Source organism: Atractosteus spatula, chromosome 3 (genome assembly GCF_055471065.1).
Source record: "Atractosteus spatula isolate fAtrSpa1 chromosome 3, fAtrSpa1.hap1, whole genome shotgun sequence".
NCBI lineage: Eukaryota > Metazoa > Chordata > Actinopteri > Semionotiformes > Lepisosteidae > Atractosteus > Atractosteus spatula.
The window spans coordinates 74890614-74914358 of NC_142708.1; the positions used below are offsets into that span (position 1 = coordinate 74890614).

At 51.8% G+C, this 23745-nt stretch overlaps 1 protein-coding gene across 1 annotated transcript; it reads right to left on the reverse strand.

Moving 5' to 3' along the window:
• Window positions 1–3364: 3364 nt before the first annotated feature.
• Window positions 3365–18287, reverse strand: capn12 (calpain 12). Its single transcript, XM_088911502.1, has 21 exons — window positions 17977–18287; window positions 16927–16996; window positions 15332–15450; window positions 13062–13195; window positions 12799–12970; window positions 12627–12710; window positions 12258–12343; window positions 11689–11766; window positions 11293–11450; window positions 10871–11115; window positions 10447–10458; window positions 9806–10014; window positions 9330–9369; window positions 9121–9195; window positions 8488–8533; window positions 7961–8022; window positions 7268–7336; window positions 6897–6975; window positions 5823–5939; window positions 5499–5551; window positions 3365–4584 (listed from the first exon to the last, which is right to left on the reverse strand). Exons 1-21 carry the CDS (start codon window positions 18172–18174, stop codon window positions 4558–4560), a joined length of 2133 nt encoding a protein of 710 aa, XP_088767628.1. The 5' UTR covers window positions 18175–18287; the 3' UTR covers window positions 3365–4557.
• Between the last annotated feature and the right edge of the window lie 5458 nt (window positions 18288–23745).

The following is a 23745-nucleotide window of genomic DNA, read 5'->3' on the forward strand; positions in this document are numbered from 1 at the left end:
GGTGCAGATCCTTAGCCATAGAGCCACTGCACCGCCCTAATATTTTTTGTTTTGGGGTGTACAGAAATGCTCTCTAGGGCTTTTAAGCAAGGTGTGCGATCGTGCTGTAACTGGGTGTCCTGTGTGTACCCCTGCTAAACCTGAGCACAACTACACACTTTTTGTCACATGAGGGAGTCTTACACTCCTATATACAACACACACGCAACAATCCTATAGTCCCTTAGACTGCAAAACTGCAACAAGCTTGTATTCCTCAGACATCCTCACATGGATTCCTCGATCTCAATGGATTGTCAGGGAAAGTACACTCCTACACTCTTTATCCCATTGTCCTACAGTCTGTAACCCTGAACACCCGTGTCCTACAGTCTTCTATACCCTGAACCCCAGTCTCCTATACTTAAGTCCCCTGCAGTCTGTAATCCAGTAATCCCGTCTCCTATACCCTGAACCCCAGTGTCCTACAGTCTAGAGCCCTGAACCCCAGTGTCCTACAGTCTAGAACCCTGTACCCCAGTGTCCTAAAGTCTAGACCACTGTACCCCAATGTCCTATAGTCTAGAGCCATGAACCCCAGTGTCCTACAGTCTATAACCCTGTACTCCAGTGTCTTACAGTCTAGAACCCTGTACCCCAGTGTCCTACAGTCTAGAGCCCTGAACTCCAGTGTCCTACAGTCTAGAACCCTGTACCCCAGTGTCCTAAAGTCTAGACCACTGTACCCCAATGTCCTATAGTCTAGAGCCCTGAACCCGTGTCCTACAGTCTATAACCCTGTACTCCAGTGTCTTACAGTCTAATACCCTGTACCCCAGTGTCCTACAGTCTAGAGCCCTGAACTCCAGTGTTCTACAGTCTAGGGCCCTGTACCCCAGTGTCCTACAGTCTATAACCCTGAACCCCAGTGTCCTACAGTCTATAACCCTGTGCCCCAGTGTCCTCAATCTAGAACCCTGTACCTCAGTGTCCTGCAGTCTAGAGCCCAGTTCCCCAGTGTCCTATAGTCTATAACTCCGTACCCCAGTGTCCTACAGTCTAGAACCCAGTATTCCGGTCTCCTACAGTCTAGAGCCCTGTACCCCAGTATCCTTCCCTCATGTGGGATGTCAGTGTGAGACTAGACCATTGAGTGCTGCCCTGCCTGTGTAAAAAGTCACAGAATAATTAGTTTTTACTGGTGGGGACTTTATCAACTACAGCAGTCGTTTGTATGTGCAGCTGTGTGAGTGTGCATTTGTGTCTGTACCTGTATGTGCTTCTGCGTACACCTGTGTGCCTGTGTGCACCTGTGTGAGTGTATGTGCACCTGAGTGTGTGTGTGTGTATGTGTGTGTGTGTACCTGTGGGTGTGTGTGTGCCACCTTTGGGTGTGTGTGCATCCGTGTGTGCTTAAATGTGTGCCTGTGCCAATGTGTGTGTGCACCTGTGTGAGAGTGTGTGCACCTGGTGTGAGTGTGTGCACTTGTGTAATAGTGTGTGCACCTGCTGTGAGTGTGTGCACCTGTGTGAGAGTGTGTGCACCTGCTGTGAGTGTGTGCACCTGTGTGTACTTGGGTGCGCCTTTGTGAGTCTGCAAGTCTGTGTCTGCCTGGCCTGTGTGACTGCTGGCACATTCTGCATCAGGTACAGATAAGCTCCTTTGGCCATTTCTGAACTGGACCAGCCTGTACCGGTCACAAGCCGGACCGTCCCCGAGCTTTATTTCCTCGTTTCTGTAAAGCAGACGGACGCTCAGAGATGCTCATCATGGTTGCTGCCTTTTTCCCACCTTTGTTCTTTAAAAAATTCAAAGACGACACTCCTGTCCTGAGGTAGCTGTGTTGCCGCGGGCAACCCGTTTCTAGGTTTGGCAAATGGATGGCGGAGATTTGGGGGGGCAGTCTATTTTTAGGTGGGGGGGCTCCATAAATAGCCACGCAGGGACTACGAGTGAAGGAGAGCAAAGGAGAGGGAGGGAGGGAGAGACGCTGGTTTGGGGGATGGAGCCACGTTGGCGTGGTGACGTTAGGCCCCTCACGTCAGCAGGGATAAGAATAGGATCTCCGCGCGGCACTCAGGGAGGCGGAGGGCTGTAAATATCTCCTGCGAGCATCTTAGCCCTCGCCAGCTCCGGAGCGCAGTGTTCTGTTCTCTGGGCTGTGCTGCGCTGAGTCAGCCTGCCAGCATCGGGCACACAGCCTCACACAGACAGAGAGAGAGAGAGGGAGGGAGGAACACACACACTCACATCCCTGACACACACGCTCACAATGACACGCGGGCAAACGTGATCCGAGGACACTTACTGCTGCGTTGCACTCTCCCAGGCTGCCCAAGCGTGTGCATCCAACACGCGAGGTCTGTGCTCACCACGCTGGCCTGTCTGAAATGACATGGGTGTGTGCATCTATGCATTGTACTGTATATATGCATGTCTAGAGATCTGTTCATACACATATCCCCAATGGGCAAAAACCTTTCTTCCTCCTACCTGCTGCACACTGTGTAGAGCTGAAGAATAGCTTTAAAAACATTGTCAGTTTTGCGAAACCGAGCAACAAGTAACATTGCTTGTTATCCCAATGGTTGCTTTGAGTTCTCGTGTCGAACCGAGATTGGAAAGGTGCTGTCGTGAGTTTAGAGTTTCCCCACGTTCTGTTAAAAGGGGGGAGTGGGGGGGGGGAGGGGAAATGGGCGCGTTTTCCTCCCACAGGCGATGCTGCAGCGCTGCCCTGTAGAGATAAGGGCCTGGGGCTTCCGGATGCTTGCAGCTCTACTGCTAAATTTACAGGATCAGGAAACTGTGGCCTGCAAAGGGGGCGGCGGGAAGAGAGAGAGAGAGACAAGTCAAACAACATGTCTTGCAGGCCTGCTAATGCCTGCAGGGCTGGGAGAGAGAGAAACATCACTCCTGCACACGCGCTGCTGCACTGGCTGCTCGTTGAGCTTAGAGCCGAGTGTGCTGAAACGGCCAAGGCACTGAAGGAAGAGAGATTCTGACGGTTGGACTGAATGATGTGGCATTGTGTTGGGTTGGACTCCTGTACAGACCTGAGGGAGAATCTTTCTCAAAGGGAGGGTCCTGTTCGTGCAGAATTCAATTACTCAGAGTGCTGATTACCAGGATATGAATAACTCTTGAGTCATGCACTGGTAAATTAAATCTTATTGTTTTGTTCACAAAAAATTTTGGCCATCATCATCAGACCACACATGAATGTTCCCATTTCGGACGTGCTTGTTTGAAGGCCGAATTGTGATCAAAAGTGAACAGCAAGAGTAAGTTTGAATTACTGTGTCATGAACATGTTGCTACTCGTGTTAGGAAACAAGCTCTGTTTAACCTCATCACTGCATAAAGCGACATAATGAGTACATGTGCACTTTTACAACATTTTATTTTATTATAGAAATGAATAAAAATAATTAAAAATGAGTAACCAAGCTGTGGGAGTTCCACATGTTTAATTCACAGGTTACTGGCTCATTCCAATCTTCAAACACTCTTAGTAATAAATCGTAATTAAAAGAGGAAAGAAAATGTTGAACCTCAGCCCTAACTGTGATTCTAGTCCATTATGATTGCACAAAACTCAGAAACCTGCACCCCTCTACTCCTTCTCTTCAAGTACAGAAGATCAGACGGCAGGGCTGTAGTGCCTGGCCAACAGAATAAGAGTTAAACTAGCACACTGAGATTATGGAACACAAGAAAAACTCGTGCTCAGGAGCTTGATACAGCACTATAAAGCTCTTGAAAATTGAGGACAAAATAAACGTTTTTCTAATGCCCCCCCCCAAAAAAAACAACTAGGAGAGCCCACATATCTCAGGCATCCTGGATTGAAATCCTGTTTTCTTCTCCAAGTCACAGCACTGGATTTTGATCACCCTGCCTGCCTTCTCGCTTTTTATGAAATTGCTATCTTTTTAAACAAAAACGCTACTTTTCAATAATTAGCTAACTGTAGTTCAGCCAGACGTGAAAGTCCAATACCCTCCACCCCCCCAAGTCAAGAACCTCAGGAACAGCTGGTCAGGACCCTCAGTCGCCTGAAGACGTGCCAGCTTCTTACTGGGCAGCCTGGCCTCCACCCTGCGCTGAGCCCGAAGCCTGGGCGTCCCGGGACAGCAGCACCTGCTGAGTCACACAGGAGCGGACTCCGGGACCGGAGGGGTGGCACAGTCCTGCCAGTCAGGCCCTGTGGCAGCAGTTCCTGCCCCACAGGAAGCTCGGGTTCCTGGCCGACACCAGCACGCCCAGTCCTGGTGGCGCCATCACATGGGGGTGTCCCACTCACAGTCGGCTAACGGTCCTGTCCGGTCTGGTGATGGAGGGAATGCCCCCCCCCGCCCAAATTTGTGCCGCTCCAGAGATTGGCTCCGAACCGTCACAACCGACCTGGCACGGGCCGGGACAGCCGTTCAGCCGGAGGTGGCGCTGACGCTGCGGAGACTCTTCGATCTCGGGACGCATCGGGATCAGCAGGGGAAAGGCAGCTGGACAAGGCAGGAAAGGTGTCTCACAGACCAGACCAACACAGGGACTGGAGGGGGGGGGGCTGGGTCCACGTCTCACACTCCGATGTACCTGAGGAGCCACTGCAAAAGAGCAAGAACAGGCCAGGCCGTCAGCTTGCGCCTCTGTCCTCGCTGGGTGATTTTTACAGCCCTGATTCCCGGGGGACTCGAGGCCGCAGGTAGGACTCCTGAAGGCTGTGTGCAGGACTAGCAGTGGGGAGCTGAGCCCATGGAAACAGAGAGGCCCGACTTGGGAAGTTCAGGGCCAGTCTGAAGAGCGGAGCAGGCGTCAGTAACGTCACATCGAGCCTGCGGATCTGAGCTGATTGTGCGCCATCTGCTGGCTAGCAACACACCAGGCCCTGGGGCACAGAGTCTGGGCTATGTTCGGACAGAGCGCCTTTATTCAGCCTGTTTAAACGGCAGTGAGCAACTGACTGAAAAAGAAAGAGCAGGGAGCTGAAAACCAGGACCTATTCCACACGCTGCCAGCTGCTGGGCTCTTCCAGATAAACCAGCCGCAGGGCGCTGGGGTTCACTTTTATTCCAGGTGCAATCTGCACAGAAACACACTCAATTAAGAGCACTTCTATCTTTCCAATCGGTGCAGTCTGTCTGGTGCAAAGAGTGCACAGCTGGCGTGACCTGAAACAGGTCGGAACTGTGAAGCAAGCGCAGTCTGATCTGATCCGTTTCCCCGACGTGCTCGGCAGGGAGTCTGATCAACGAGCCCCGGCATCCCTTTCCTTCTTGAGAAAAAAAACACTTGCTGATTGAATCGGCAGTGCACATCACAAGGCTGTGGTGAATGAGCGGGACGAGGCGAAGGCTGGGAACAGGCAAGGCTGCAGATGGCCTTCTCTCTGTGGCAGTACCACGCGGACAAGCTGCCGACATCTCCTCCTTCGCACCCGGGGCCCCAGAGGAAAGGTCAGGCAGCTAGCAGCAGGCTGACTCATGTTGCGGGGAAGCAAAGGATCGGGGAGGGAGCTTACCGCATTGATGCCACGTTCCTTCACCTCCGAACTGCCTTCTGATTCATAGAGATCTGTGGGGAGAAGCAGAGGGAGGAACGTATGGTGACACTGGTGTCACTTGCTCTGTCACTGTTCTATAAAAGGAAGTGCAGGTTGGTGCTTTTTTCAGGAAAGGTCACCTCTCCACGGGCAGTGCTGGGCTGGACAGGCGCAGTCGTACCCGGCTGGTACCCGTTCTCATTAATCCCAGCTGCTGCCGGGTTTCAAAAGGACGCGCCGCTTTGCAGAAAAGGAGGAACACACATTTGAAAAGGACAGGCAGGGCAAGCGAACCGGGCGTACCGAAGAGTTTGCGCAGCCTGCCGACGCACGCCACCAAGCCGTCGAAGGTCAGCGAGAGGTCAGCCGTGCCGTGACGGAGCCACAGCAGCTGCAGCACTGGGGCGTCCAGCTGGAACCCTGCAGAGGGACAGGGAGGGACAGGGAGCGACAGGGTGTCTGTATCTCTTTCGGCAGGACACTGAGCACATCTGGGCTCAGCGTCTGTCGCTGGGGACTTGGTGAAGAGAAGACCGGGTGATTCTAGAGGACACACGAGCTGCCTCTGCGGTCAGGCTTGTCTTTTTCTAGTTCGTGAAAATACAGCAGCCTGACTTTGCTCAGATAAAAGACAAACCTAGCTCTGCCCTCTTCTATTTTCAGCTGACAGTGTCTCCCTGGTGTCCTGGGAGGTGTCCTGAGCTGCTGATGAGCATATATCCCCGTGTACATCAGCAGCTACTGTATATCACCCTGCCTCTCACAGCTGGTAGCCCCCTGAAGTTGAAGCTCAGCAGGTGTGAGCCTGGCCAGTACCTGGATGGGAGACCTCCTGGGAAACCTGAGGTTGCTGCTGGAAGAGGTGTTAGTGGGGCCAGTAGGGGGTGCCCACCTTGCAGTCTGTGTGGGTCCTCATGCCCCAGTATAGCGATGGGGACACTATACTGTAAAAAGGTGCTGTCCTTCAAATGAGACATAAAACTGAGGTCTTGACTCTCTGGGGTCATTAAAAATCCCAGGGCATTTCATGAAAATAGTAGGGGTGTTACCCCGGTGTCCTGGGCAAATATCCCCCCTGGCCTTTACCAGTCATGGCCTCCTAATAACCCCCCTCTCTGAACTGGCTTCATCACTCTGCTCTCCCCCCCACTGAGAGCTGGTGTGTGGGGGAGTGTACTGGCGCATCATCTAGGTGGGGCTGCACACTGGGGGTAGTGGTGAGGAGTCCCCATTACCTGTAAAGCGCTTTGAGTGGAGCGTCCAGAAAAGCACTATATAAGTGTAAGCAATTATTATTATTATTATTATTATTATTATTTGTACATGTGTGTCTGTCTGTGAATGTGTCCTCCTGTGTGGACACCTTGCCTTACTCACCAGCTGCCTGCAAGGCCAGGCTCAGCTCAAAGGGGCTCATGGTCCCAGACGAATCCTCATCAAACTGAGAGAAGATGGCCTGTCAGAAAGAGAGAGGAGAGGGGTGAGTTCCAGTGTACCCCCAGCTCTCTGTGTCAGACAGGCACTCCGTGCTTTTGTAAATCGTGTACAAATGCAGTCTGAAATGCTTGTGAAGTAGAACACTGAGCGTTTTTGCAGGTGCAACATTTTCAAGCCCACTGGAGTAAAGACCCTTAAGTTTACATCTGCAGGCAGGACAGTTCTCTTCCAGTCCCACCACAGGTGCTCCGGCGGGCAGGGACGGGCCCCTTGTGCGACCTGGTGCAGAGCCCCCGCCAGTGTGGGCGTACCTGCAGACTGCGCAGTGACGCCACCAGCCGCTCAGTCTGGCCCAGGCTGAGGGTGCCCCTCCCTCCTGTCTGACAGTGCCAGTCAGGTGCAATAACGTCACAGAGAAGTGGAAAACTCAGCAAAACACAGTGAAACCGAATCCCATGGTTTTCAGTTTTCCGTTTTTTTTTTCATGTACTCCAAATCCACACTTCCCGTTTCTCCAGCTCCATCCCTTCTTAGCATTTTGGCCAAATAAGGATTCTGATTCCTAATCCCCTACTCTGCTCCCCAGATCCCTGCAGCCCTGGAAATTTGCTTATGGCTAATTTCAGGAAGATCAGCTCAGTCTGAACACGACCCTCCTTCATCGCCAGATCGGACCAGAGGGTCACCCTGTTTCCACAAAAGCTCAGAGCACCAGATCAGACTCCGGGTGCATAGCAGTCTGATCCACTTCAGGATCTGTCAGCTCAGGTGCAGAGGTTTTGCACAGAAGCCAACACCAGATATAATGCATTTTGACTCAATCTGCACAGACATGCGAGAAGTGCAAATTACAGTACAACTGCTGCTGTGTGGCTTTAACAGTCCAGCATCCAAAAGCTTGTAAAGCCAGGAACAGAAGAATGTGCTGGGCAGTAAGAGGCTGACATGTTTCCGGAGGCTTCTGCTAGGAAGCTGGGCCTCCCTCTCTGCTGGGTAAAGGATACATCCTCTCCAAAGATCAGGCTGCGGCACGTCTCCAGAGACAGCTGGAAGTTCTCTGGGAAAACTGAGAGAAGACAGAGAGAGGATTCACTGGAAACACTGCGCTCTGTGTCAGCCATCATTCCCAGTATCCCAGGCAAGCTGTTGTGCAAGCAGCTTTCCTGCCACCTGCTGGTCAGTCACCATATTGCACAGATCTTTGCTATTTTGTTTTCGCGAGTAACTGCTTCACCCTTGGAAAGGCAGAGTATTGCAAGCACGGGGAACATAAACACGGGGGCAATTTAGACATGCCAATCAACCTAGAAATCCTGTATTGTGAATAAAGGAGAAAATGCACACAATAAGATGCTCTAAACCAGCCTCGAACCCAGGATCTTGAGGTGTGAGGCAATATGCTGCCTATTAATAAAATTCCTATGAGATAATTAAGTTTTCTTAATTTCCTGGACATGGCCATACACGGAACATGATGTATGAGTGCACAGAAAGTCCTGCCCCTCACAAACACGCTGCGCAGGTATCTCACCCGAGCTGGCCAGCCTCACGAGCTCCACCGCGTTCAGCCTGTAATCCTGGCAGACAACAAGAGAAGGGTGAGAAGGTTATGAGGGCCCATCCAGCCCATCTGGAGAGAGGCAGACGGACAGGGTGAGGACCACTAGGAGCAAGCAGGAACGAGACAGAGTGGGGAGGGCCGGATCACTGCTTTTTGTCCCTCCTTTTCTTTAACCCAGAGAGCGGGAGGGGGGGAACAAGGCACAGTGGATTGTCCATACAGCCAGAGGATCACGTTGGATCTTACACTTTAACATCACTACCTTCAGATTGACATCTGGAGAGGTTTTCAGCCAAGTTTTGTTTTTTATTTTGGCTCTCCCTTAAACTCATTGGAGGGGACAGGAATTTTAATGTACGAACTAGATGTGATTGTACTCAGATGGGCCTGTTGTGTTGATTGCATTCATGGCGCTGAGTGTTCTGCTTCGGCATGTCAGAACAGCGCTGGCCATGATTACGGACTGTCAGTTCACTTGCTGTGGTGGCTGGGTGGTGATCCAGTGGTCGGGCCGGGTGCTGGCTGGGATGGGGACGGAGGGGGAGATAAGGGAAGAGCTGAGAAGGAGAAGAGGGGGAGTGCGGACAGGGGGACAGCACATACCCTCCCCGCCAGCTCCTCGAACAGGCCCCGGACGGTCCCTCGGTCCTCTGCGGTGATGGGCTCGGCCTGCACAACCTGGCAGACAGACGCACACAGGCGCAGTCAGACCGACCGGCTGCAACACCAGGGATCAAGCCCCATGTCCTGCCGGGTCTGAGGCAGACACACACGCAGAGGAAAGGGGAACGAGGAGACGGGGGCTGGCTCACCGTGGCGAACGCTGAGGAGCAGTCAAAGCCACCCTGGTTCCTAAGGAAAACAGGAGAATTACTGGGGGTGTTCTGGAGCAGGGGTGCAGATCTCACAGCGGATTGGACACTCATTGGAGTGGACAGCGAAGCTCCTTAGGCTGCTAGGGGCCAGGAGACCGACGTGGACGGGACAATGAAAAAGCTCCAGACAGAAAAGAGAGTCCCAGGACTGTCCCAGCCTGTCCAAAGAGCATCTCTTAGCAGCCCTGGTTAAGTGATGGAGCTGTTCCCCCAGCCCACTAGCTCCCCCTAGAGCTTTACTGCAACGTGCATGAGTGCTGAACTTACTCTGAACTTTCCCCACAGCTCCCCTGTGCTGTCAAGTACACTGGCCTAGCGCATTGCAGGCTGCAGAAAAGCCTCCGAGCGCGGTGCAAGGTGCAAGCATGAATCCCAGCAGTGCGACAGTGTGAGCGCAGCGCCAACCCCCTCACCCCAGCTCATTGCCGGTCTTGGCGTAGATGCGCAGGAAGAAGCTGCCCTCGACGTTGGGCTTGTAGCTGGACACCACAATGACGTAGTGACCGGGCTCCAGCTTGACCTTCTTCCTGACCCCGCGCAGCTGCCGGTACTTGCCGGACCGCGCCACCGGCTTGTTGGAGGAGAAGAAGTCGGCAGCCAGACTGCCGGGCACGTCCTGCAGCTGGGGCAGAGAGAGGGGACGCCCATTAGGCCTGGGACACGTGCTTCAGTTCTCCCTCAGAGGCTTTGTTACCCAGCTAGTCCCCGTCCGCAGCAGAGTCAATGCAGCAATTAAGGATCAATCGGCCGAAAGCAGAGGCCAGGTGACTGGCCGGACTGCAGTGTCCGAGTCCGAGTCAGACCACTCTAACTCAGCTCTCGTCCCAAACAGACCTGGTCAGGTTAATTGAAACATACCCTCCAAACACACTGCACAGCCACCACACACTGCTCTTCACACACACACACACACACACACACTATACATGAGCCACAGTCTGTGCACAGGGGCTCTGGCGGCACATTCAAGATCACAGTCACCTTTAACAAGGGTAAGCACTGCACAAACTGGACTATATTCTGCACATTATCGTAATATTAAAAGGATACTTACTTCTGGGGGAACCTGAAAAGAAAGAAGACAGAAGAGGGTTTAACAATGTGGCGATGGGAATATGAAAAGACGAACAGAGTGAAACAGAGCACCCCCTGGTTTACAGTGGCCTTTATGAGCATGCAGTCCTTAGAAATAGGAATTAGAATTATGAGTAAAACTGCAGTCTGTGGCTGCTACCTTTCATTTAATAGACACAAAAGAAAAATGAGAATTCTTAACACCTCCCTCTCCTTAGTGCTGTGCTGTGATAAGAGCCAGTTAATATCTTCCATGCAAAGCAGACAGAACAGGAGGGCAAGCAGAGCTTCTGACTGGATGACAGACAGACTGAAGCAGAGGCTCAGGGACAGATGGGAATCAGGCTCCCACAGTCAGACAGCGAGGGGGTGGGCGATGGGCGGGACACCGGGGGGGGACAGACCCTGTAGACATGGAAGGCGATGTAGAGGAAGCTGATCTTGTCCTTCTGCCTGCGGTGCTTCTGCAGCAGCTCCAGGACCACACTGCTCTGTGTCCCTCTGCCCGCAGGCCGCACCGCCTGCTCCACCTCCCCGCCCTCGTCGTCCACACCATCGCCATCCTCCGCAGCCTCATCGCCCTCGGCGACCTCTTCCCGGTCCTGCTGGGTCAGGATCAGCCGGAACTGAGGGTTCTTACAGAAGGTGCCTGAGATGGAAGAAGGGCGGAGAGGGAGGGGAGGGAGAGACAGATAAAAAACAGACGCAGGGACAAAGAGTGTCTGACACACATCACTCGCTAAGTAACAGAAACATCTGCAATCTACATCTGGAGACTGGCGAACTCTTCCCTTCGAGAGACCAAGCGGACACATGGGTTACGTACGTCTGAACTTGCGGCTTCCCCCAGCAGAGCAGCCTGGCACCCAGGCCCCTTCATGAGCAGTGATCCTCCAGAGGGACTGAGCGCCCCCTAGGGCATCCGGATTGACACTGCACATCTCCACTGTGGTGAAGAGGCGCGAGAGGTCATCCGCCTTGATCCTGAGAAAGAAGAAGTGGAAAAAGAGGAGAGGGGAGGAGGGGTGGGTGTTAGATGTTAGCACTATTGTTAGCACTGTTTTCCTCAGTTATATGCAAATCATCAAGTAATAACAGGAAGTATAAGCTTCCCAACAGCATACTGCACCTGTGCTGAAAGCCGCTAGTCGTTATGTATCCCAGGAGACTCTACTACGTCAAAACACACACACTGTTCTCACTGGCGTCCACCGAGACTCACCAGAACTCTCCGTCCTCAGCACGGATCAGCTTAATCCTCTGCTTCTCTGCGTTGTCCACTCTGTCCCAGTCCTCGCACCTTCAGCGCACACACAATGTATCAGTGCACAGACACGGCCTGATCATGCCTAGAAATACAGGGCCCTCCTTTATTTAAAACCAATTTGCCAATTGCACCACAGCAACCCTGCTACAGATATTGGTCTTATTGCATGAGTCTCTGCCTCAGTCCCTGCATCATGCCAACACCCAAGCTGTACCAAACACTGTGACGTCTGTGTTCTGCTCGTCCTATGGCTTGATGTTTCACCTCAAAGGTAATTGCTTCTGTGTTGAGGCTGCTCATTCTAATGTAGCATCACCCTGTAATAGGGAAAGATCATCACACTAATTCAGTGCCATCTTGTGACAAAATCTTATTTGCACATGTGTGGCTTAGTGATTTCCATGACCCTTCTAAATTTTCCTGCAATGTCATTTTCAGACATAATATAAAATATGAAGCAGCAGCCCCAGCACCCCAGTCTAGAAACCACCCAGCACCCCCCGTTGCCCCAGCCTGTGTCTTACTTGTCACTCCAGGGCCCGCAGTACTCGACAAAGCCCCAGGGGTTGCGCAGTCTGAACAGACACACCTCCGCCGAGCCATCCTTCACCTGCAGCACAACACAAGCACAATCACAGACACACGTACACACTCACCGACACGCGTGCATGGTCCCCAGCATGCGTACATGCACACTCATTGACAAGATCACCAACGTGCCACACACACACTCACTGACACACACACAGAGTCACATGTGCATGCACGATCACAGACACAAGCGCATGGTCACAACACATACGCACGCGCGCTCACTGACAAATGCACTTGCACACTCACAGACACATGTGCACGCACACTCACCGCACCGACACACGTGCACGCACACTCACCTTGTTGGTGTCGGTGATGGAGTAGGCGTGGCCCTTCACCAGCCCCTGGGGGGTCACCTTCCCCACCTCGGCAGCACTGGCAGCCTGCACAGGGAGCAGCGCAGGGCACAGCGGTCAGCGAGGGCCTGCCAGTGCCATGGGGGCTGCGGCTTCTCGCGGTCGCAGTGCTCACCTGGATGAAGCAGGACAGCAGTGTGCCCCGGGACAGGGACTCTCCCACCGCCCGCCACAGCACCGCGGGGGTCCGGGACTTCACGGGCAAGGACCGGGCGATGCCCCCGGTGAAATCCTCCATGGCCTCCGAGATGTTGCCCCCCTTCAGACTGGCGTAGCAGCCGTTGACCCTGGCAGAGAGGACGGGAGAGCCCACCGTGAGTCGGGCCCACAGGGGGGCTGGGGCGGGGCGCACCGGCGCGGTCAGGCGGGCGCACTGACTTGGCGTAGGCCTTCTCCAGCAGCGCGCTCCAGAACTCGTTCTGCGTGCGGGAGTAGCTGAACAGCAGGCGGCCTCTCTGGACTGGCAGCCGGTCATCCACCACGACCTCCACCCACTGCCCATACTGCCAGAACTGGGGGGGGGGCGGAAACAACAAGAGGGAGAGGTTGAGACCTTAACCGGATGACTGGATCACGATTCCTGCTCCTCCCTCAGGACAGCTGCAATCCCAGGGACTTGAAGGACTGATGCCTGCAGAATGACAAGTAGATCGCCCCCTGGTGTTTACCTCCAGTGAGTCTGCTGTCCTGCCCAGCGTACCTGAGCAGCAGCGTATCTGAGCACCAGGCCTGCACAGAGTGCCCTCACCACAGCAACATGGCCCCCCCAGTCATGCCCCGAGCATCGGCCTGGAACTTAACTCGCCTGGAATTCGGGTAAAAACTACAGGAAATTTTTGCAGTGAAGCTGCAAAACACATAATGGCCTAATTGCCCCATTTGAGCTGCCGAGAGACGTGACGGCACAGCTGCGCTTGGGAGGGAGATCAAAGGAGCCGCTGCCCCCCCCTCCCTTGAAGAAGAGGGGCTCTTGTTTGCACCGCAGGACGAGACTAGTCGGACGTCAGGCGCAGACAGATTCTCCGGTCTCCCTGCTTGCCTGGGGCAGTGGGGAGAGCGTGCCAGCACACAGCACACAGCACACAGCCTGCTTCCATTAAGCACACTTACCCTGGTGTGCTCCTGCTGGGAGAAAGCACAGTTCCTCTGGGTTTGTCATGAAAAGCACACTCGGGCCCAGCTTGCACACAACAGCACAAAACTCTCTCCTCAAAAGAGAATCTTTAGATCAGAAAATCTGATCATTTTAGCTGCAGTGTTTTTGCTAGAGGTGGGAATACCAGAGCAGATATAATCGGTGTGGTCCCTCTGATTGAGTGTCTTCTGATAAAAAGCCACAATTTGCTGTTCAGGAAGCGCCAGGACGGGGTCACTGCGGACAGAACTGTCCTGTTGTGCCCCTGGTTCAAACAACAAGTCTGCGTGTGCATCTACATCAGGCCCCGCGCAGTGCTGCACTGCACACTTCATGAAACCTCTAGGACATGGTACGGCCTGGGCACCGTTTCATATGACAGGGCAATGTTGCATAAAAAGGACAGGCAGTGGAACGCCTTGCGTCTTGCAGAAAATGTCACATCTGGATTGAGAGAGGGCCACAGCTGGAGTGAGTCCCAGTTGGGGCTGCCTGGCACTGTTATTAGGAGGTCAGAAGTCACAGTGTGCATCTCAGAGCCCCCTATTAACTGAGCTGTAATCTGGAAGATCAGAACCAATACTCTCTCAGACGGGCTGTAAAAGAGGAGGTGGGACTGCAGAGAAAAATTCCCCTGACTCTTTCATTTCCCCGCACCCAGATGTGTAGTGTGGGAAACACATCATACAGAAATACAAATCTCTTCCTCTTTTTTTTGACAGAGAGATGCAGGAGTGTGGAACAACCTGTCCAGTTCTGTCACCAAAGCCGATATTGTCACACCCCACACTCTCCCTCGCAAACGCCGTTACATTCCCAAACCCACTGTTTCACAATCCCACTCCTAATTGAACCCATCACATTCCCACAGGCACCAGATTCCACAAATTCTCACTCCCAGACCCATTATCCAACCACGTCCCTCTCCCTTCAGTATTTAAAGTCCCTCACACACCCACCCATGCTCACTATCGAGAAGCCTCCTGTAGAATTCTCTTGTGCGCGTTTCTAAGCCTTCTTGACTGATCTCCTGGTACCAAATCTTTGCTCCTGCCTTTTGGATTTTGTTTTTGAATTTCCCTGGTTACTGGACTCATTGCCTCCCTAATTGACCAAGCCCCTGGATTACATCTTTTGGATTGTCCCTGTGCTACTCCACGTCCTGCGGGAGTCACGGTTACACATAAGGATCCTCCTATCCCACCGATCGGTTCCCTGACAGATATGCTGACTTCTTTTCAGAAACTGCTGAATGAACTCCACCAATAGTCCCAGTATCTTAACTGGCTCTTTTCAGTTCCTTTAATTATTGTTGAGCAAGTTCTCTGGTTGGCCCGCAGATGTTAACGCAGTCCCAGAAACACAACGCATGTTCCACCCCATTGCAATAACTAAAAATCCAAGACTTCAAGATCTGTAATACAGCGACCCAGCTGAGCTCAGCACTCCGAACACGCACAGGCACTGGGCATCTCTGTGCTGCCCCTCTGCCCCCTGCCCAGCCCCTCTGTACCTTGAAGTGGAAGATGCCAGCGTACTCTTCAGACAGGCTCTGGTCTCCGGGCACCACATTGTTGAACAGAGGCTGGTGGAGAGTGAGACATGACAGGGCAGCCAGCAGCCAGCAGTCACCTGCCAAGAGAGAGGCAAGTAAACTACCGCTGCCCACTGCACCAGGACAGACGGACAGGCAGAGACCAGACCTCCAAGCACCAGCGAGAGAGAGATACTCCCACCCCCGCACTAGGAGGGCAAGCATCATGACGGAGGGAGAGGGAGACGAATAAGGCCTCATTTCTAAGTCGGCTTTTACTGCATTTTTACACAAAAAACAGAATCCGGGGTCAAGCAATCAGTGTTAGTAAATACAACATACTACAACACATGGATTATAGAACCAACCATTTCCCAGCAGTAAAATAATGATTATTTTCAATGTACCTGGATTTACCTGCAAGTATGAAAATGGTAATTAAATGAAAGTTTGATGGCGAGTCTGGAAAAAGCTTCCCAGTTGTGTTGCTGAAGCCAATAGCCGGGTCTGTTTCAAAATGCATCTGGATGATCCGCAGATCGCTCAGCTACGATGTGTCAAACAACCCAGATGGGCCCAATGGCTCCTCTTGTTGGAGCTGTTCTAATGTTCTTAATTTGACCAAAGCAGGCGTTACAGGAGCTGGTCCTAAAAGAGGTTTAAACACCCTCGTCGGTTAAATCATCATAAAGATTAAACGCAAGCGTGCCGCTGAAGCAGTCCAGCACACTGCAGAGCTGGCAGGCCCTTTCTGACTGAAGGCAGCTCTGCAAGACGGCTGCTCCGAAATTCAGGATGAAAGCTCAATACGCAATTGTCTGTGAGGCCAACTGTTAATCAAGGAGCACATCTGCCTAAAAACAGAAAAAGACACGAAAAGGTCTTTCCAGGCTCTGTGTTGTAGCCGTGGTCCTGGCCTGCACTGAGCTCAGTATCCTGGGCCTGGGTCAGTCCTGGCACCTTGGCACGTCCCTGCCAGGCAGCTGCTCAGCAGTTAAGCTGTGCATCTAAAATGCAGGTGAGACAGACACAGACACAGACACAGACACACACCATGCTAGCCATCCACCTATCAAGGTCTGTCTGCGGTGACCGCAGCAGAGTAACCTCAAAAAGGGAGTTGGACCGGGACGTGGTGAGGAATGGGAACAGCTCAGATACCGTGTGAGCTGGCAGGTTTTGTCCAGCTGCTGCCTGTGCGTGCCTGCATGTGTTTTAGTTTGGGATAGAGGCGAAGGCGGGGGGGTGGTGCCCCCGTGCTCCTGGCTGTAAATTCCTTTCCTCTCTGGCACTCAGGTTGCGCAACAGCCCTGCAGAGCACTCACACGGCTCCAGTAAACAGAAACATCTGCTCGGGGTGCAGCCACAGAGCCCCTGCCCGCACAGCGAACGAGGGGCTGCTGAAAACAGCGCCCCGCAACTTATCGAAGCTCCAGAGTCCCATTTTATTATGCCGGGGCTGGACACAATGACCAGTGACTGTCTCCCCTTGCTTTCGTGCTCAGACATGCGGCAACACCAAGCCTAACCGCCTTCTCGAGAAGCACTGCCGGTGCAGCAGCAGCAGCTCCTACCCAGCTGTCCTTGGCAGATGTCGGTGGTACTTGCTGTGCCCTCGATAAACTTGGGCTCCTTGCTGATCTCCTGAAACAGAAAATTCGGGAGTTTTTTTTTTGTTTGTTTTAAGTGCAGACGTGAATGAATCTTAAATCCCTTTGCAAAAAAGTAGCATTGAGACTCTCGGAGCAGGACAGAGATATGAAGACAGACGAGGAACCGAGGTGCAGGTAATGAGAACAGTCTGGTTGGCTGGCCAGCAAGACGCATTTTCCTCATTTCTGCTCTCATATCCTTCTCTGCTGACCTTGTTTCTGTTCTGTCTTGTGTCACTGATGCTGGGCAGAGCTGACATGGAGGAGAGGAGCACTGAATATTCCACAGTGTTCACTGCGACAGGAAGCACCAACCATAACCAAGACCTGGAGGCACCTCTGTACACAAAGGGTGGTGGGGGTCTGGGACAAGCTACCCAGCCATGTTGTTGAAGACAAGATCCACTAGCAACCAAACAAGCTAGATGCGCAGAAAGACGTTTTCTAGAGTGTGAACTGTCTTATATTCTTGTGATTCAATGTATTAATTTTTAAGCAATAATCAAGTGCTGGAGTTCTTGTCATCTTATGCTGGAGAGCTGTAACTCAAACAATGTGTAGGTAATCTGGATCACAGGCAATGCTTCAGCAGAGCTCACACAAACTCCCCTGACCTGTCCCCTTCAGAAGGAGGGTGGTCATTCTCTGGGTTTTTTTCTCCCTCGTCCTATTTTTGTATTTTAATTGGAATGGAAACATGCCGTTCTGATCATACTCCGAGACAGGTCTGGTCAAAAATAGATACTAATAAAAATGTACTGTATATAAACTGGTTTTCATTTAACGCGTGTAACTCAAGTGAATAGAACATTTGTGATATACTGGTTTTGAGAAGAATCAACAACAAAAACAACACGTTCAGTGGGAAGCTGAAAGGGAAGGCAGGCTATGTACTGGAATATTTAAAGTTACTTTATATATATATATGAATCAATAGAATCCGACCGGCGTAGCGGGCACGAAGCGCGGTACCTTGGGTCGACGCCACACGACGGCTTTGGCCGGGTCCGGGTCCGAGGGCAGCCCCAGGGAGTCCTGCTGAGCCGGGAACTCCGGGTCGTCGAACAGCGAGCCGGACCGCAGGCACTGTGCGCGCAGGCTCGCGTACTCCTGGTTCTTAAACTTCGCCGGATTGCTCCGGGTACCGACTGCTGCCTCGGCGCTCGACATCTCTCGGCCCGGACTGTTGGCGGCGTTTGCTGTTGTTTTCTTAAAATCTAGGCAGGCACTGTACGGTACGGTACAGGACGGGACGGGACTCGTCTTCTTGGAGAGCTGGGCTCTTGTCTGGAGGCGCTGGGGTTTTTAAACACGCCTCGGAGAGTCCGGCTGGGAGGGTCCCGCCTAGCGCCCCCGGCCACCTGTCAGCGGAGGCTACGATAAGCGCCGGGCAGGGAGGTCTCCGCCCGAAAGGGGACCTCGGTGTGAGTTTATCGAGGTGCATGTTCTCCTCCTTTACCGCAGCGATTACAGTACCTCACAGTGCAGTGAACAAATGTAATTTGCGTAGCGGCTGCGTGTTAAATATGTACCACCACGCTGCTTCCTCAGGATGCAATACTTAATGTTAAGACAACATTATCGGATCAGATAAGCACTAATGTTGTAATTCGATTATGACAGAAATTTACATTTTCGTTTAGCTCGTACCGATTTAGGAAAAAGGCAGGTGGGTGAAAATCGAGAACTTCATCATTTCAGTACACCAGTAGCGATCTTGACGACGCTTACAGGAGACGGGCCATTCTGCAGTGTAGTGCGTTTGATTGTAGCTAATGGATCCGGAGATCTCGTCCAAAGTTATAGTGAAAAAACAGCCTTTCGGCTGTCACTGAGCAGCTTGTACCAGACCCCTACAACCCTCAGTGTAAACGCCAGCGGGCCTGATGATGCATTATCACTTTTATGGGGACATCATATTGTGAAAAAGGCGCCGTTTTGTTCAGTTGAGCAGTCTGGAGTGTTTTTGAGTTGTGTGGAGTTCTCTGGTTCAGCTGGTGGCAGGGTTAACGGTAATGTGACAGGGTGTTAACCACCAACGAGCCCTACAGTTACACATACATGCTTCAGTCACAGCAAAGTTAAAACGGTCGAGACTGATTTGAAGTGCAAGAGCTCGTCATATACAGTGGGTACAGAAAGTCACCATCCCCTTTCAAAAGTTGTACCTTGTGTTGTATGACACTCTGAAAATAAAAACAAATTAAATTCGGATTGTTCACAGTTACCCACATTAGCCAAATTAAAATACAATTCTAAAACATTCTGAAAATTAATTAATATTACAAGAGTGAAATACCTTATTTGGATAAGTGAACACCCCCCCTTACAATTGCATTTGTAAACTTGCTCAGGTATAACCAATCACCTTACAGATCACACAAGAAACTAACTGGCTCCCACCTGTGATCAGTTGTGGTGAGTTTGATTAGTTCAGAATAAAAGCAGCTGTTTAAGAGGATTCCACTACTTGGAAGTGCATTTCAAAGCAAAGAATCAACTATGGGCAGAAAGGTCCTCTCAAAAGAGCTTCGAGATCAAGTTGTGGAAAAGCACAAGTCAGGAGATGAATATGAAAAGACTTCAAAGGCTTTCAGTATTTCCATGGAGCACAGTCAAGAGCATCATTAAGAAGTGGGAGGCGTGTGGCACCACCCAGACCTTGCCTAGGTCAGGCCGATCTTCCAAACTGGACGACCGAGCAAGAAGGAGACTGATCAGAGAGGCTACCAAGAGGCTGATGGCAACTTTGAACAAGCTACAGGCCTTTATGGCAAAGACTGCTCATTGTCTGCATGTGACAACAGTGTCAGAACTGCTCCACGAATCCGGCCTGTATGGGAGGGTGGCAAGAAAAAAGCCACTCCTTAAAAGCCACATCAAGTCTCATTTCTGTTTTGCTAAAAAGCACCTTAAAGCTGCTGTGGGCAGATGAGACCAAAATCGAACTTTTTGGCAGGACTGCAAAACAGTACGTCAGGCGAAAACCCAACACGTGTAACCATCCAGAGATCACATTCCTACAGTAAGGCACGGTGGAGGCAGCATCCTGCTGTGGGGCTGTTTCTCTTCCGCTGGGACTGGGGCACTTGTCAGGATAGCAGGGAAGATGGATGGTGCAAAATACAGGCAAATTCTTGAAACCCTGCAGCCCTCAGCCAGGAAGTTGAGAAGGGGAAGATGGGTCACCATGACAGTGACCCAAAGCACACCGCCAAAGCAAGCATCCAGTGGCCGAAGGACAGGAAGGTGAATGTCCTGGAGTGGCCTAATCAGAGCCCCGACCTCAATCCCATCAAAAGTCTTTGGCATGGCTTGAAGAGGGCAGGCCATCAACAGCCACCACACAGTTTGACTGAGCTCGAACAATTCTGTAGGGAGGAACGGGCAAATATTCCCCTGTCTAGGTGGGCCAAGTTGGTCGAGATGTATCCAAACGGGCTCAAGGCTGTAATTCAAGCAAAAGGTGCTTCCATCAAGTATTAAATCAAATCAAAATCAAATCAAACGCACAACAATACGGCGTTCAGCAGCAGCAGCAGCAGCAGTTGCTGGCAATGAAATGTCTTTTCTGCGAGCCCACAAAAATCACAAGAGTCACAAAAACACAAATCACAAAATTAAAGTTAAAGGAGGGGGTAGTTCTCTTAAACAGCCCAGTTATTTTACTTTTTTTTTCCAGAAATTTTGCTTTCTTTTTTCATGTGGATGTGGCAAGGTGAAATTTGTAAAGAAAACTGGAAAAAGTCTAATTTTGTCTTCTTTTTGGGCTCTAGGCCAGCAAAAGGTGAACATTTTGAAAGGGGGTGGTGGCTTTCTATACCCACTGTATCTAACTGGAGAACCAGGGTTCTAGTTACTTTTACCAGTAACACGCTTCGCTTCAAACTGTGATTAATGCTTGATTAACCGTGTCTGGCTCTGGGTTCGTGTATTGAACACGTCACGTCAGCGCGTGTCGGCTGCAGAAGAACAGGTGCAGGTTTCTTCACACCTGAACGCCTCCACAGCCGGAACGCTGCGTCTCTTTTCTCTTCCTTTCAGCGTGGAATAAACCTTCGCCTGTTCCTGCTTCAGAGAGGCTGACGGCACCGAGACTCCGCGTTTCAGATGAGGACTTCTCATACCAAATCGTTAAAATGTTGTTCGCTGCAGTTTGGTCTGTGGAGCAGCCTTCGTGGAGATTGTAGGCAGAGATAATCCTCTCTCGTGCACCACGTGGTGCAGACAAAGCGCGAAGAGACACCGGGTCAGGATCGGGTTACTGAAAGTGAAACGAGACCCAGGGCTCAGCAGAGAGGACGAGCACAGATGAACCGTCAGCTCTTCGTTCAGGACGTGAACGTGAAGAGAAGCCTCGTTAATATAACTGTCTCATATTTGTCTTTAATTAGCTGAGCGAGTGGGTTCGCGGTGTGTTCAAAGGCGCGTCATGTGCTCAAATATAAACCCATAAAGTCAAACCCTTTAAACAAATAAGGGAATTTTACATGCGGTATTTATATAAATTGACATTTGATTTCAAGTTCTCGCTGATGGCTGTGAGGCTGTAGTTATAGGATATCGCCGCTAGATGTCACTAGGTTTCTACCACTGTGGACAGAAAATAAGGGTTTCGTGACTTCCACGTTAAATAAAATCACCCGAAGAGATTGCAGAAACAAATCGGTCACCGAGCACAATAAATACAGAAAACATCTCACGCATTTTTCTGTCCGTTTCATTGCGATACAAACACGCTGATACGCTGGCCTTCGTCTTTTCCAGGCTTGACTCTTGCAAGGTGGTGCTTACTGGAGTGTGCAAACCTGTTCTAAAACAAGCTGCAGCATGTCCAGGCCTCACCTGCACGGGTCTCGACTAAAACCAAGATGCATGAACTCCTCTCTCCTGTCTCGGCACGTCTCTCCTGGGGATTTCAGAACTGGACTCAGCCCACTGCTGCTCTCTCTGAAAGGCTCGAACAGTCTGGCTCCTGACTACGTCTGTGACTGTTAACCTCCTGCTCACCTGCGTGTTGCCTGCAGGTTCTGGGGCTCTGGCCTGCTCTCAGATTCCAGAAATAGTCTCTGGATCCGGGGATATCCTGGGAGATTGTGCTTCCTGTCCTGTTTCTCCAAGACTGTGGACTGATCTCCCAGATCCTGCAAGCCAGTCAGCACTTACAAATCCATTGTAAAACCCTCTTATACTGTAGCTTGTAATAGTTTAATTACACCCGAAGAAGGCTCCTGCCAAAATGTTGTTTCCGTTCTTCTCTTTTCAGCAGGAATAAACCTCTTACCTGTTCCTCTGCAGCCTGCGCATGCTGACGCAGCTCCCCACCTGAAATAGTTTAATTCATGTCCTACAGGTGGTTCTAATGTTTTTGCTTTCATTCCTTATCGTGAGGAGTCTTGTGACAAAGTCATGGGACGAGCAAACCCGGGCAAGTTAATGTAATGACCGGAGGGTTTGCACAGAATGGAGCACACGCCTCTGACATGCAGGCACCACATTTATTGAACTTCTGCCCATCAGACATAACAGTCAGAGATTTGGAACTCCAAAACAATGGGGTTTTCACACTTAGGGGAACAATTAGGATGGGATACGGTGGGTAACAGAGACATAAGGGGAAAGAAATAAACACCAGCAACTATTTACAAGAGTTACTCAGTAACGCACTACGACTATTTACACTGCAATGTCAGCCCCAGGTCAGCGCACTGACCACTAGTCCAGTCCCTCGACAGCTGTTCCCAGACTGCCTCGCGGGCGCATAGCTGAAGCGCCCGGCAAGGGCGCTACATTATTTTTGGCCCCCACAGCACGACACGCTGAAAACCACACAGCAGAGAAGAGGGGATGTGAGGAAGGGGAAGAGCTGGCAGCTCAATCGACGGGAAAGAGTCATCAAACAGACGGCACAGCGCGTCCAAGAACAGGTCCTACCGGCTGAGTCGGAACTCAAACCCCTGTCCTGTCAAACAAACAGAGAGGACGCGTATCAGCCTGCAGGATCTGCTGCTGCTCTTCCCCACCTGGCTGCCTCACCTCAGCCTTGTACTGTGCAAAACTGGAGGTCAGAGACACGCAAGACTGGAGCCTTCTCCAGCACTGGGGTTGACCTTGACTGGACCTGGCTGCTTGGTCATTCCAGATCCTGGGGAGCGGTCTGTAAGAGTACAGCCGTTCACCCCAGTATGAGGGTTAAGCCCCCCTTGGGGCCACACAGTCTGATCTCCCTAAAGGTCCCCCTTAGATCAGCTGCCGCAGCAGTCTCTCTCTCCTGCCCTCGCGCTGCTGCGCGACACCCAGGTGGGGGGGAGGGTGGGTCCCCTCTTCTGCGGTTGGGGTTGAAGGGCGCTGGATGAAAGCAGGGAATGAATTCCCACTATTACATGATGGAGGCAGCAGCTGTAACCTCCTCTCGGAGCTGGGGACTCACAGCACCTTCACCTCGCTTCTTCAGGGACGGGTGCACGTGCCCGGAAAACTGCGTTTGTCGCCATGCCGACGGGAAAATTCCAGACCCCACTGGGCAATGAGGCAGCAGCGTCACAGAGGAGGCCAGCTAATGTCCTTCAACGGGCGCAACCGAAGCCACACGGCCAGCGGCTCCGCACGCAGACGGGCAAGCCGTCCTGCACCGCCCTGGGCCTCAGGCCGGATGAGGAATATCGCAGTGAAAAGACGGGAAGCTTCCGCAGGAGGCTGACGTGCGGGCTGAAAGGAAGCCAACAATGGCCGTGGGGTCCG